General features: G+C 38.7%; 1 protein-coding gene across 10 annotated transcripts in view; it reads right to left on the minus strand.

Annotated features, from left to right (window-relative positions):
• Window positions 1–12,373, minus strand: part of NRXN3 (neurexin 3) — a 708,775-nt gene that overhangs the window by 528,996 nt on the left and 167,406 nt on the right. For all 10 annotated transcript variants that reach the window (XR_008437480.1, XR_008437481.1, XM_053979714.1 and 7 more), the window contains exons 8-10: window positions 8,448–8,829; window positions 6,876–7,066; window positions 6,189–6,362 (exon numbers count right to left, since the gene is read on the minus strand). Coding sequence is in view for 8 of the 10 variants with exons in the window: in XM_053979714.1 (XP_053835689.1) it covers window positions 6,189–6,362; window positions 6,876–7,066; window positions 8,448–8,829 (747 nt within the window). In the remaining 2 variants the exon portion in view is untranslated. The remainder of the gene's footprint in view (window positions 1–6,188; window positions 6,363–6,875; window positions 7,067–8,447; window positions 8,830–12,373) is intronic.

Genomic DNA, 12,373 nt, shown 5'->3' on the forward strand with positions numbered 1-12,373 from the left:
CTAAGTTTTCTCTTTCAGAATGGAAAAAGTAGAGGACAAAGATGGGAGTACAGGCAGCAGCTCCTGAATCCACTGCCTCTGAAGGTTAAATATTTCTATTACACAGGACAATAGGAACAACAATACACAAAATCTTTAACCTCATTGCTCAAAAGATAGTTATTTAAGAAGTGCATACTTACCCTCTTAACCTGTTCTTAAAACATTCTAACATCACAGCTGATACTGAAGAAAGATTGGTAGTTCTCCTTTCCCCATTGTCTTCTTTTACATTTACAACCCAATAAATTAGAACTGACACGTGCAGATGTCATTTCCTGTGCTTCCTAAGAATTTTAACATTTTAAATCTTTGCTGTTTCACAGCCTATGAATGACTCAAGATAGCAATTATCCTCCCTTTTGAGATAGTCAGAATTTTCTCTCCACTTTTGAAACCATTTTACTACATAAAGCTATAAAATCCCATTTTCCTTAAACAAAATTCAAAAGAAAAGAGGAATGAGTAGAAAGAAAAGGATGCACTTCACCATGCATCATTTTCAACACTTATTCTAACAAAGTAATTTCTCTATAACAAACAAGTACTTTTCCTACTTCCCTGCACCTCGTTTTCTTTGTAGATGAGAGAAAAGCTCATATTTATTCCATAAATCCAGCAGCACTATGAGAATAGATTACAAAAAGCAAGGAAAAGGAAAGATGTCAAACCATCATGGAGCAAATTAATGCTCCATTCTTCAATGGACAACCTTTGATTCTAGAGAGAAAGTGAAGTATGACCAGATTTGAATTTTCTCTACTGAGCAGATGAAGGGTGAAATCCTTTTTGACATTATCCTGCTGTGAGATTTTAAGCATGAGATTAGATTTGCTGTTTTCCACATACTGCTTAGTATGCAAAATGTGCTTCTGATTATCCAGCCTGTATGTGTCATTCATGCTTTCCATGCACCAGTGAATTCCAAAGGTTAACTATACTATTTCATGGAAAGTAGCAAAAGATTATGATTTCACTGTGGGATTTGGAAAGAAGATTAAATTAGGACCATAAAAGAAAAGTCCCAAAACATCTGGAATAGTGTCAGCCAATTTAATAATAATCTGTCTCCTTTGTGAGAAGCTGTTAGTGGAACAGGTGAGGTAGAAGCAACATTTCTAAAGCACATAGAAAACTACTTTACTGAAGAAATAAAATGTTCTTTAGCCACTGCTGTTAGGTTTTTTTGGCCAGGCACAGGATGGGGTAAAAATATTTAGAACATGCAGCTGAATTTCAGATAGCTCTAGTGCTCATGGTAAGCAATACAGGGATGTCCAATTAAAAGAAAGGAAAACACATGACAAGATGTGGCAAATTAATAAAGAGATGAAAAATGCCTCAAAGGCAGAAAGTACTCATCGATATTGAGGGCATCCTCTTTAAACTACACATAAGATTGCACATCTGATTAACTTTTTCACAGACCACCACTGAATCAGTCTAGATTTTTGTGGATGGAATAAATGGATCCATTTATCTAGTAGCAGGACCAGGAATGAGGAATTCAGCAAGAAGAACCCATTTTAAAAGTCAAGAAATTAGAAAAGGCTGAGCTGAAGTTTAAATTGTTTACTTCAAAGAAGGGAAATGAGGTCACCTGGTACAACTTTTTCTTTCTACCAACTCTTCATATATACCATAGTGCAGACATCTCTCTCAGACTGTGTATGTTTGATGTAGAATAGTCTATATTGCTAAAACTCAGCAGTGAAAAGTTTCCAACCACTCTTCACAGCTGTTGAGATACAGACTGGAGACAACTATGTCCTGATAGAAGACTTTTCTTCAGTTTCTAATGATTTGCTCGTGTTCAAGAGCCTCCACCCACAATTTCAAAGTGGTTTGCAAGACATAGATGAAGTTCATACTTTTATCACAAATACAAGAGCACCTGGAAGATAAATTTTATGGGTGGGGAAAGCAAGGCCAAAAAGTAAGTGGCAGACTTGCCTTCAAGCTTCCACTAGAAGAAGCCATCCCATTTGAAGTCCTTTCTGAGAATTCACTTTGTCTCTTCACTGTGTTTAATACCCTGATGCAACACTGACACAAGGACCATTTAAGTCTTAACCACTTCCCTACTTTTGGTAGCTGTTCTCAGGCCCTCTCACCAATGCCTTTTTTGAGGTGGTGGTAAGGGGAAGGGCCCTCTTGTTACATCAGAGATAATGATGAAAGCTGCAGTGAGCACAAGAAATCAAGAAACTGTGAAAAATGAAGAAGTATCTTGGTATCATGTCGTTGTCCCCAAGAGTTTTTCTCCTCAGAGCTGTGTGTAGCACACCTGAACATAGGCAGCAAGGTGGTTTCTGGCTTTGTAACATCCCTTCAAGGGAAACACAAGCTGCCACTACAGATCTGACCAGACTGTCAAGATCTGTGAAGAGCTGCCTATTGTTCCTGAAAAATGAGGAATGTAGCAATTGCAAAAGACCAATGAAAATAAACCAAATTACCATATGAAAAAAAAAAAAAAAAAAAAAGGTGTGTGATAAGAAGCTTTAACTTCATAAACTCATTTGACATTTCACACTCTTTGGTTCTCTTCTTCCAGATAATCCACCTCAAAATCCTTTACCAAAAGCAATGATACTACAGGATACACTGAAACACAAAACATGTCAGTGTGGTAGCTATCATCTTGTCAAACACACAGGTGATTGAATGGTAGACTTCAAAGCTGAAACCATGAGCTTCTACAGCACACATGGAAGCTGCATGATGCAAAAGGGAGCTGATATGTCACCTCACAAAAACGATGAAGAGGTTATTTAGTTGTGCTAGCCTAAACAAATCCCACCACATAAAATTTAAAGAAATTATAGCAATAGAACCAGTAGGACATCGGAGGTTAAGTAATTCTTGCTTTAAGTCTTGAACTGACTTTTTTTAGCACTACTATACACTGTTAAACACCAGCCAATTTGAATCCCAAGGATGCCTGCATCTCAAGAGTGACTTGTATATATGACTAAGAATGTTTTGGAAGGTTCCAAAGAAAAATATAAATATCCCATATATCCTAATTGTCCTATAAATACAAATTATTGAAAGTGCTTCCTGTCAAGTAGAAGCCTTACTCATCACTGGAACACAGATAATTCTGTGGGAAGTGTGTGCTTTGGTGCACAGGGAGGCTGAATCATGCTTAAGCACACGAGAGGAATAATGTGCTCAAGAAGTTCAATGGCTTGCTCAAATAAAAGGAGCTAAGACAAGACAATAAGGAATATTATTTTCCTATTGAAACTTGTGAATCTTAATTGGTGGTATGACACAGGGTACTGAAATACATGAACAGAGATAAAAAACACAAACAGGATGCAACAATGTCACCCCTTTGCAGCAGTACTGGTGCATCTTAGCCAGGACAGTGCTCTCTGCTGACCTACATCTCATATTCTACTGTTCTTAAGGCCTTTTTTTTTTTCCTAAATATTCTTTGATTTTTGTCCTGAGATGAAACTGACAGTTTCTAAGAAAACAGCTGCCACATTGTAATCTCTGCCTCTGAAAGTAAGACCTCAACAAAAGACAAGCATTAGCAGAAATCTCTCTCACATGACCTTTGAAAGACAAGATTCATATGTGGCAATGGAATAACGTTTCTTTAAGCAAGCATATTCCTGTCATGTAGGCAGAACCTCTGCCCTTCATGATGAAATTCAGAGATGTCCAGCAAATCAACACACAGCATGACTATTCAGACAAAAAGCCTGCAATGGTTTATTAAAAACATATTTAAACATCATGAGACAGCAAGGACTATTTGGGACTTCTGCCCTTAAAAACATTAAGACTGCACACAAAGTTACTTCAGATGGAAACAAACTAGGGAGACATAAATAAGGACTGAACAACCTTAGAGTTTTTCTTTCCTTAGAGAATGGGAGATAGGTGTGACTTTCACTGGCAACTGTAAGAATAGGCACCAGCAGGCAGCAAGACAGATTAACATATTCCATCTTAATGAATATGATGAAGCTTTGAGGATTGTTATGATTCAAAAAATAAGAAAAAACAAAAACAACAAATACAACAGCTTTACGGTAACCAAATTCTCAGGTTTTTTTACTAATCCTAAATATGCTGGCAAAAAAGAACACTTTCCTCTTCAGCAGTTTCCTTGGTACTGAACAGGGACCATTTGGGAAGGTAGCAAGGGTACAGCTTTCCAAGATCAGGCTCTTCCAAAGGCAGAATGATGACCATTATTGGCTTTATCACCCATTTTTTTAGGTCTTTTTCCAATTCCAAGTCCTGTTTGAGAGACTTTAGAAGAGAAGGGGAACTTGCATTCTGGAAACTGAAGCAATCTCCACATTCAGGCAGCAGCTGTGCTGGTACCACACTGGCACACAGACAAAGTGCCACGTTATGTGTTTTGGGAGCAGCACTGATGTTACACAGCCTCAGCAATACAACACTACATCAAAGAACTACACACTGGGTATAGGAGAAGGAAACACCACAGCTGTAATGGGGATACTCTTCTGGGAAAGCCTCATGGCTCTAATCCTGAGCCACACACAGAACAACAGGATAATCTGATTGGGTGGTTCTCTGGAGGAGGAGGGCTAGTAGAGAGCACATGCCAGCTAAAGATCCAATAGGTTGCGATAATTTTAAACAAAAGTTATTCAAAAAATCCTTAATATTGAAGAGCTTTCAGTACATCAAATACAAATAGAATAGACTTTTTCATAAACATCAAATGCTTTTTTTCCTTGAACGTTATAAACAACTATACAGAAAAGGGGTATTCTTTTGTTGGCTCTGCTACAAGACTCAAGTTCTCCTACGCGGTGCTCATTTCCACAAGGAACAAAGTGGTTAATAGACACTATTAAGAAAAAAGAGAGAAAGACAGAATAAAAACAGCCTACACCTGCCCACCAATGCTGTGAGGTGGGAGTTCACATGGAGTGAGCTCCTGTGAGACGACACAAAATTCTCACAAACAAGAGTATTATTGAGGGAGCATGGAAGGAGGGTTGGGACACAAGAGCTCTCAGCCAACCAGAACACTGAGACACAAGTAAGGGATCAGATCTGACTGGATGATCAATTTGGTACTCAGAGTTATCTCTCAGATGATACATTCAATCCTAAGACAGAGCAGTCTTGACAAGCCGCAGGGCTTCATCATGATGTAATTTGTAATCTTGACACAGTAAGGAAAGACGATCAAGGAGTCTTTTCACGTTGTGAAATTTTTGAAGGATCAGTTTGGGACATACATCTTGTTTTAGCAAACGTACATACAAACTTCACAGAAAAAGCTATCTTCTTGTAGTGACTGGTAGCCAACACAGCAGACTGGTACTGAACGATTCTAGACATAATGGTGATTGTCATTTAACCCAGACAGCAAAACCTTGGAGTTCTGGATGGTAAGTATCCCAAGTGCTTTGGGAATTGAAGCCATATGCATCATACTGAGTCAGTGATGCTGATGTCAATATTCTTTTAACTAATAGGAGCTTACAGGAACAGCAAATTATTTAAAGAGGCTTCAAGAAATCACTACTGTTTTCATGCTGCAAAAAGTAACTCATCCCACTTAGTTCTAAACTGGCTGGAAAAGAGAAACAACTGAAGAGAAATGTTTCCCAGGTAGAAGAGGCAATGCCTCCAGTGCTTTCACTGGAGACCCACTTCATCAAAAATGAACTCCTCTTTCAGTCCAATCTTTACCATTCAGCTCCTTCTACCTTCCATTACTCCTGTCTCTATTTGTTCTTCCAAATACTTACTTCTGTGGGTTCCAAGGAAGGGTGCTCTGAAGCACAAATGAACTGAATGCTCAGAACATCTTCCAAAGCATTTTAAGGCTACTGCAATGTTAATAAACCACTCTGAGAAAACTACTAGTAAGTAGTAGTCTGTCCCCTAGTACCATCCTTTCCCACTACTAAAGCTACCAATCCACATGGGATAGAGCATGTAAGAAAAGAGCTGCTAAGCCACTCACAGGAACTGTCAATCCATAAGCCCCATTTGGTAGACAGAAGTGTAGTGAAGGATATTGCCATGGAAGCAAACTAATGGAATGGACAGTAAGGTAAACAAGTAGATGCACAGAGTGCAACAATGAAGTGGGAAGTGAATGCTGGAGAGGGGAACCTCTCTGAAATCAATTATACCTTCACATCCACGCTCAATCTGCCCACTGCGGTGCAGAGCATCGTTGATAAGGTCAGGCAAACGCCCATTTAGGTCTACAGATGCCAGACAGCCCTGAAATCCATCACGCGAGGCCACAAGCTTCGGGAGGTTGCTATACATGCCTTGAGCAAGGCCAGCAATGTAGAGATCACCTAGAGCAGAGAGGGATAAACATACAAGGAGGAGGAGGTTACACACCTTCTAGAGTCTCTTTTCTTGCCACCAAACATGAATAAAGCAAAGTGAACACACATTCAGAAAAAGTTAAAAACAGAGCAACATACTGTGCAAGAAATCATTTCTGCTTCCTTTACTACAAAAAACTAAAAAAAACCCAAAAACTAAACAACCAACCAAAATAAAAACAAAGCAAAACAAAGAACCCATCACAAAATCCCCTAAATAATCCCAGTTCTCATTGCTACCTAGTTAGTTTCCTAAGTAGGAAAATCTGAAAAATTACGATTTCTGAAAAAGCAAAATATGACACACTATTTGACTACAAGAAGTTGTCAAACAAAAAAGAGATAAATGAATTTGAAAGCCAAAATGTGCAAAGTCCAGATTTACTGTTCTGTAATGGATGGTTACTCCAAGCTTTCTCCTGTTCACTAGTTCAGCCCTGCAAGAGCAAAGATGGAATATGTTAATCTTGTAGAGTTTACCTTTAAGATCCAGATTTTTGGCACCGTTGATAACCTGAGTGACCACCTTAGTGTCCACTTTTAAGCTGTGTGTGTTACTGTTATCTCTGGTAATGACAACATTGTGCCATTGGTTGTCATTCAGAGGACGATCACTGTTGCCTTTGATAACATTAGGTCCATTTCCAAGGTCAAACACATAGTGTATATATCTGTAAATATAGCAAGAACTGGTTAATATTCTGGAAGAACTCCAGCATTACTGAGCCTTATTCTAGCCAGAGCTGGTAAATTAACTTTAAAAAGTCACGAAGGGAAATATCTCTGGATTAGAAAGTTCTAATAAGCCAAAATATTAGCCACTGCTTTGAAAGAATATAGTTGTTTCCTTTCCACCAAAGTGTAAAGATTAGTATTTTGAGATGACAACATTTCAAGTAATCAGATTCTAACCATAAAACATTCTTCTTTTTCACAAAGTTCTCTCAGAGCCACAAAAACAGTGTCTGTGCATATAATTTTTTTTTTAATTGATAATATTGATAAATGTACTGGGGAGCAACACTAGATATGCATGTTTGGGGCATATATTCCCCAGGTTAATTCTGAGTTTTGAATAACTCCCATAAGAAGTTAATTAGGAAACTCACTTGAAATATTGTACTAAAATTCTCATGAGATGCTAGACTTATTCAAACAGCTGAAAAACAATTAGCAAAGCTTTAGCAAAAATAGAGACCCTAACAATGACTGAAGTCATGGGAGTGTTACCCTGAATTATTTATATAGTTCAAACACAGAAATCCACCTGAGGATGGAAGAGAAGTATTCTACTCAGGAAAAAAAAAAAAAAAAAAAAAAAAAAAGACAACAAAATTCTACTCTCAACAGAGCACCAGGAGATCACGACTGTTGCTTTTTTTATCACTCAATGTCCCACTTACAGAAGTATGTGCAAAGCCAAAAATGAAAACAGATTGAACTGAAATGAAAAGGACTAGTAAACTGTGGAAAACATGTCTACCATGACGAAATCATCAGAGATCAAAATTTTTTCAGCTAACAAAGGATTTTTTTATAAGCTATAGGTCTTCTGAAAAGAATACAGCAGTTCAAAAGCTAGATGAGTTCACTTTTCATCAAGCATCACCAGCAGAAGTACAAATTCAGCAGCCCATATGCTTTTTCTTTTTCCTTCACTGGAGATGGCAGAAAAACAATACGAAAGTATTACAATGGGAAAAAAAGGGGGAGGGAGTGGGGAAGAAGAGACATACAAAGCCCTCAGCACATCTCCTCCTCTGTGCTAATCTGCAAGGTTGGCAGGACAAAACATTAGTCCATGTCCCAATGACTTAAAATACTAATGTTGCACACTGTAAAAATGTCCCTCCCACAACCACAGGAGGAAGTCAGTCATAAAATCAGGAGTCTTAAGCTTCAGTGTTTTTGTTTAAACACATTGTCTTACAGCTCAGCAAACAGAGAAAACATGAGTGTCAGGTAAACTTCTCTTCATGTAAGCATTTTAAGCTCACCTATAAGTAATTTATCTATAAATAACCTGGTAGAAAACAACAGAAAGCCACTTACCCCTTGACTAGTTCAACTGCGATAAAGTCATTGCCATCACCACTGTTAAAGAGGATGAAACCATCAGCTGAGGTTGTCTTGAACTGAAAGAAGAGGTGCATGGATGTGTAAGCCTGCAGGGTGGCCAAACTCAAGTAGCTGCTCTTAGTCTTGAATGTCACAGGGTCAGCTATAATGTTGCGGAGACCAAAGCGTGCCTTCAGCTCGCAGTAGTCAATGTCACCGTTCTTGCACAGGTCAATGTAGAGCATCCCGTTGAACATGAGGCTCTGGAGATGGCCGATGAAGCTGGAGGGGATGACAGAGATGTACCGTTTCTCTGTCATGATCCCTGTCTCAATGTTGTGGAACTCCAGGCGGGTATGATCACCAACCATTGTGCCTGAAGGACAGAAACAAGGAGGAATATTGGGGATCAGCAACAGGTTATATGGAGCCCTTCACACTCCAGTTTCCAGACTAATAGCAGAACTAAATCCTATCCGATCACTGTTCAGTAACTTGCGTAAGAAAGGATGCATAGAATCTTGGTGGAGAGGCTTGGTGGAGATGTGTGAGTCTAGCAGTTGCCAAAACCTGGCAGAAAAGACAGACCCCTAGAGGGCCATGGGCAGCAAGCTCTGTACTTTTCTCTGTGCTTCACAGACTTTGTCTGTGAAGAAGACCAGGCATCGCCCTTAAAGCCAACGGTGGGTGATCTATTAGATGCCGCAGACCATCTGCCAAACAACTCGAACACTTCTGAAACAACTTTTCCAAGTGCATCTCCTGAAAACACTTGATAAACATAGATTAATATAAATAGAGCAGTGAAAGAAGTGAGAACAGTCATAAAATCGCTGATATTTATTCCTTTGTTCTCTCCTGATGCCTGATGTTATTCCTCTCCTTTAAGAGCACGGCAGGAGGGAAACACACAAAAATGCAACAGGTAAAAAGCCCTCCATATTTTTAAATCATCAACCTACCACTTGGGCTATTTACCACATCATGACAAGATTTTAACCTCTCAAAATATCCAAGCTATTCAGTATACCAAATACTACTGTCAGACTCCTCCTACCGCATATTTAAATGTTTCACTTAGTGATCTAGGCACCAGTGCAGACACAGAACCCATACAGACAGATGAAATACAGCAGTATGCTACAAAGACAAGTTGGGCAACATCAGAATTCAGAATGAAAATCCTTTCAGCCAATCTTATTTTAGCCCTCCATAGTTTTTCATTAAGGTAGTTTTCACTATTTGGTCACATATGCAATTTTTTTTCTACACAGGCCTTGGTCCATTTAGTAAACATTCACTTTACAACTACTATTCAAATTCTGCTATATATAGGCCATTATTTTTCCCTCTCCTTAAATTTTCTGCAGTTCTCATTGGGTTTATGAAGCATGGTGTTGGTTGTGGGGTGGCTGCAGGGCAGCCTTAGTGAGGAGAGGCCAGGGCTACCCCATTCCTGATATGGCCTCTTCCAAATGGCTCCAACCCACCCAGCACAGGGCACAGCTGAGCCCCTTGGACAAAATGGTGGTACCTGGGAGAAAACGTGCAAGAAAGGACAAAATGCTACCCACAAGAAACAAAGGGAAAAAAAAACCCAACTCAAACCCCCATGAACACCAGGGACAGAAAAGAGGGAAGAGGGGGCATTCCATGTTCCAGAGCGGAAGTTCTCCATCATCCACAAAGATCACAGTGGTGCAGACAACTACACTGTGACTCATGGAGCACATTTGTGCTAGAGCAGATGGATATTTCCTGAAGGAACTGCAGCCCCTGGAGAGCCTACACTGGAGCAGGTTTTCCTGAAAGCCTATGGAGACCACCCATGCTGGAGCACTTCAAGAAGGACTGCATTCCATGGCTAGGACCCCCACTGCAGCAGGACAGAAGTGTGAGGAGGAGGGAGCTGTTACAGGCTGAGCACAGGCACCATTCTCCAACCCCCTTCTCTGCCTAGTGGGGGCAGGTGAGAGAGGCAGGGAGGAGCAAATCCAATAAAAGAGGGTGGCAGACACTGTTCTACTTTCGTGTCTTGGTTTCTCACCATTCAACTCTATTTTTAATTGGCAGTAAATTAAATTCATTTTCTCCATGTCAAGTGTGTTTTGTCCATGATTATAATCACTGCACAGTCCTCTCTTTCAGTAGGTTTTCCAAAGAAAACAGCCACACTACCTGTTGGTCCCTCTCATAAGATTTTAACATGCTGGTCAAATTTACCAGGTTTAAAATCCAGAAGGTATAAAGATATTTAAATTCACACTATTTCTGTGAAATTTGACAACTGGATAAAGACCGGAATAAATATTTCTGGTGTGCTATAGACAGAGAAAATTTAGCAACAGTATCTGACGAGAATGCATCTGCTGGTCAGCGAGCATATCTACACAGCTCTCAACCAGTCACTGCAAGACATATTTGTCAGTCATTGAAATTATACCTAGAAATCATACAAATTAGCACAGCTGAACCCAGAACAAACTCCTCCAATTCCTCTAGGTTGTATCAACTGGGATGTATAAGCTTTCTCATATTCTGTGCTGTCTCCTGAAGTCTCCTGTAATTTCTCACCATAGCAGTTTCCAGGCATTAAAAGACAAAACAACCAAAACAACCAACCAAAAAGCAGTAGTCCTTTCAAGGCTTTTCCTATGAGTTGTGATTTTTTTTTTTTTTTTCTGTTGGAGGTAGAACAAAACTTATATATATATATATATATACGTTATATATATATATATATGTTATATATATATAACACTTATAAAGACATGTGAATGATACATCCTAACTTGTATAGAGAGCCAGATTATATGAACTGATGGCCATTTTCTTGCTTAGAGACTCTGGAAACTCTGAAATATTTCTAACCCACCTCTCATGGTCATGTACAAACTGCAGTTTTTCAGTTTATACTTTGTCCAAATGTGAACAAGTTTTATTCAAAGACAGCAAACAAGCACAGTTGTTAATAGAAAATTTTCTTTCAGCTATCTATTTCAAATATGAAGAAAAAATATTATAAAAATCAATTCACCTTTTTCACTTATTCCAAATTTTACCAGTGGATCTAAATATCAATGCAATTTTACCAGTGGATCTAAATATCAATGCAATTATACAAAGACCATGGAAAACTTCAGTCCAAGCAGACACAGCTGATCAAATTTAGAAGCAGCTGAGGGCAGTCACAAATTTCTGACTATTTAAAAATTCAAGTGTCAGCACCAATGCAAGTGTTTTTAAATCCTGAAACAGTTATTTACCAGAAATAATATTATTTTAGTTTGAAAAATTGAAGTTTCCAGAAATTGAAATAGGACACAGAGAAATTTATTTAGACAGCTTTCTCACTTCCACTACTGTGATCCTTAGAGGCTCAGAGTTTCAGTTTCAATATGATAAAATTTATGATTTTTTCCAAATCAGAAGTGTATTTTCTTAAAATTAGAAAAGTCACTTAAAAAAAAATCCTGGTTCTTTGAAAAATTAGAACAATAAAATTAAGAGATATCTTAAAGGTAAGAAAACTCCTCCTTTTTTCTCCTACACTTAAAAAAATACAAGGCAATTGTGGCCTAAGTAGGAGAAAAAACCCAAGACTGGGGAATCTAGAGTATGCTGGGATAGGGAGCCCAAATATAGGGGGCATCAAAAATGGAGTGAGGGAGTTTGGAGGAGGTGAGCCCAGAATCTTAGAAAAGGTGAAAAATGAAAAAACTGGAGTTGGCCTAATAAAAAAAAAAAAAAAAATAGTGCTAGAGGCAGTACTGTAGAAAGTCAGGAGTAGTTCAGTGAAAAGCTGCAAAGGACATGGCAATACAAGATCAGAATCAGGACAGAGATGTAATTTCCTAGGAAATCATGGAGTGCAATCCAGTATTTTGTGATCTTATTAGCTATCAGCCCCACCTGCAGAG

This window comes from Vidua macroura, chromosome 6, assembly GCF_024509145.1.
Source record: "Vidua macroura isolate BioBank_ID:100142 chromosome 6, ASM2450914v1, whole genome shotgun sequence".
In the NCBI taxonomy this organism is placed as follows: domain Eukaryota; kingdom Metazoa; phylum Chordata; class Aves; order Passeriformes; family Viduidae; genus Vidua; species Vidua macroura.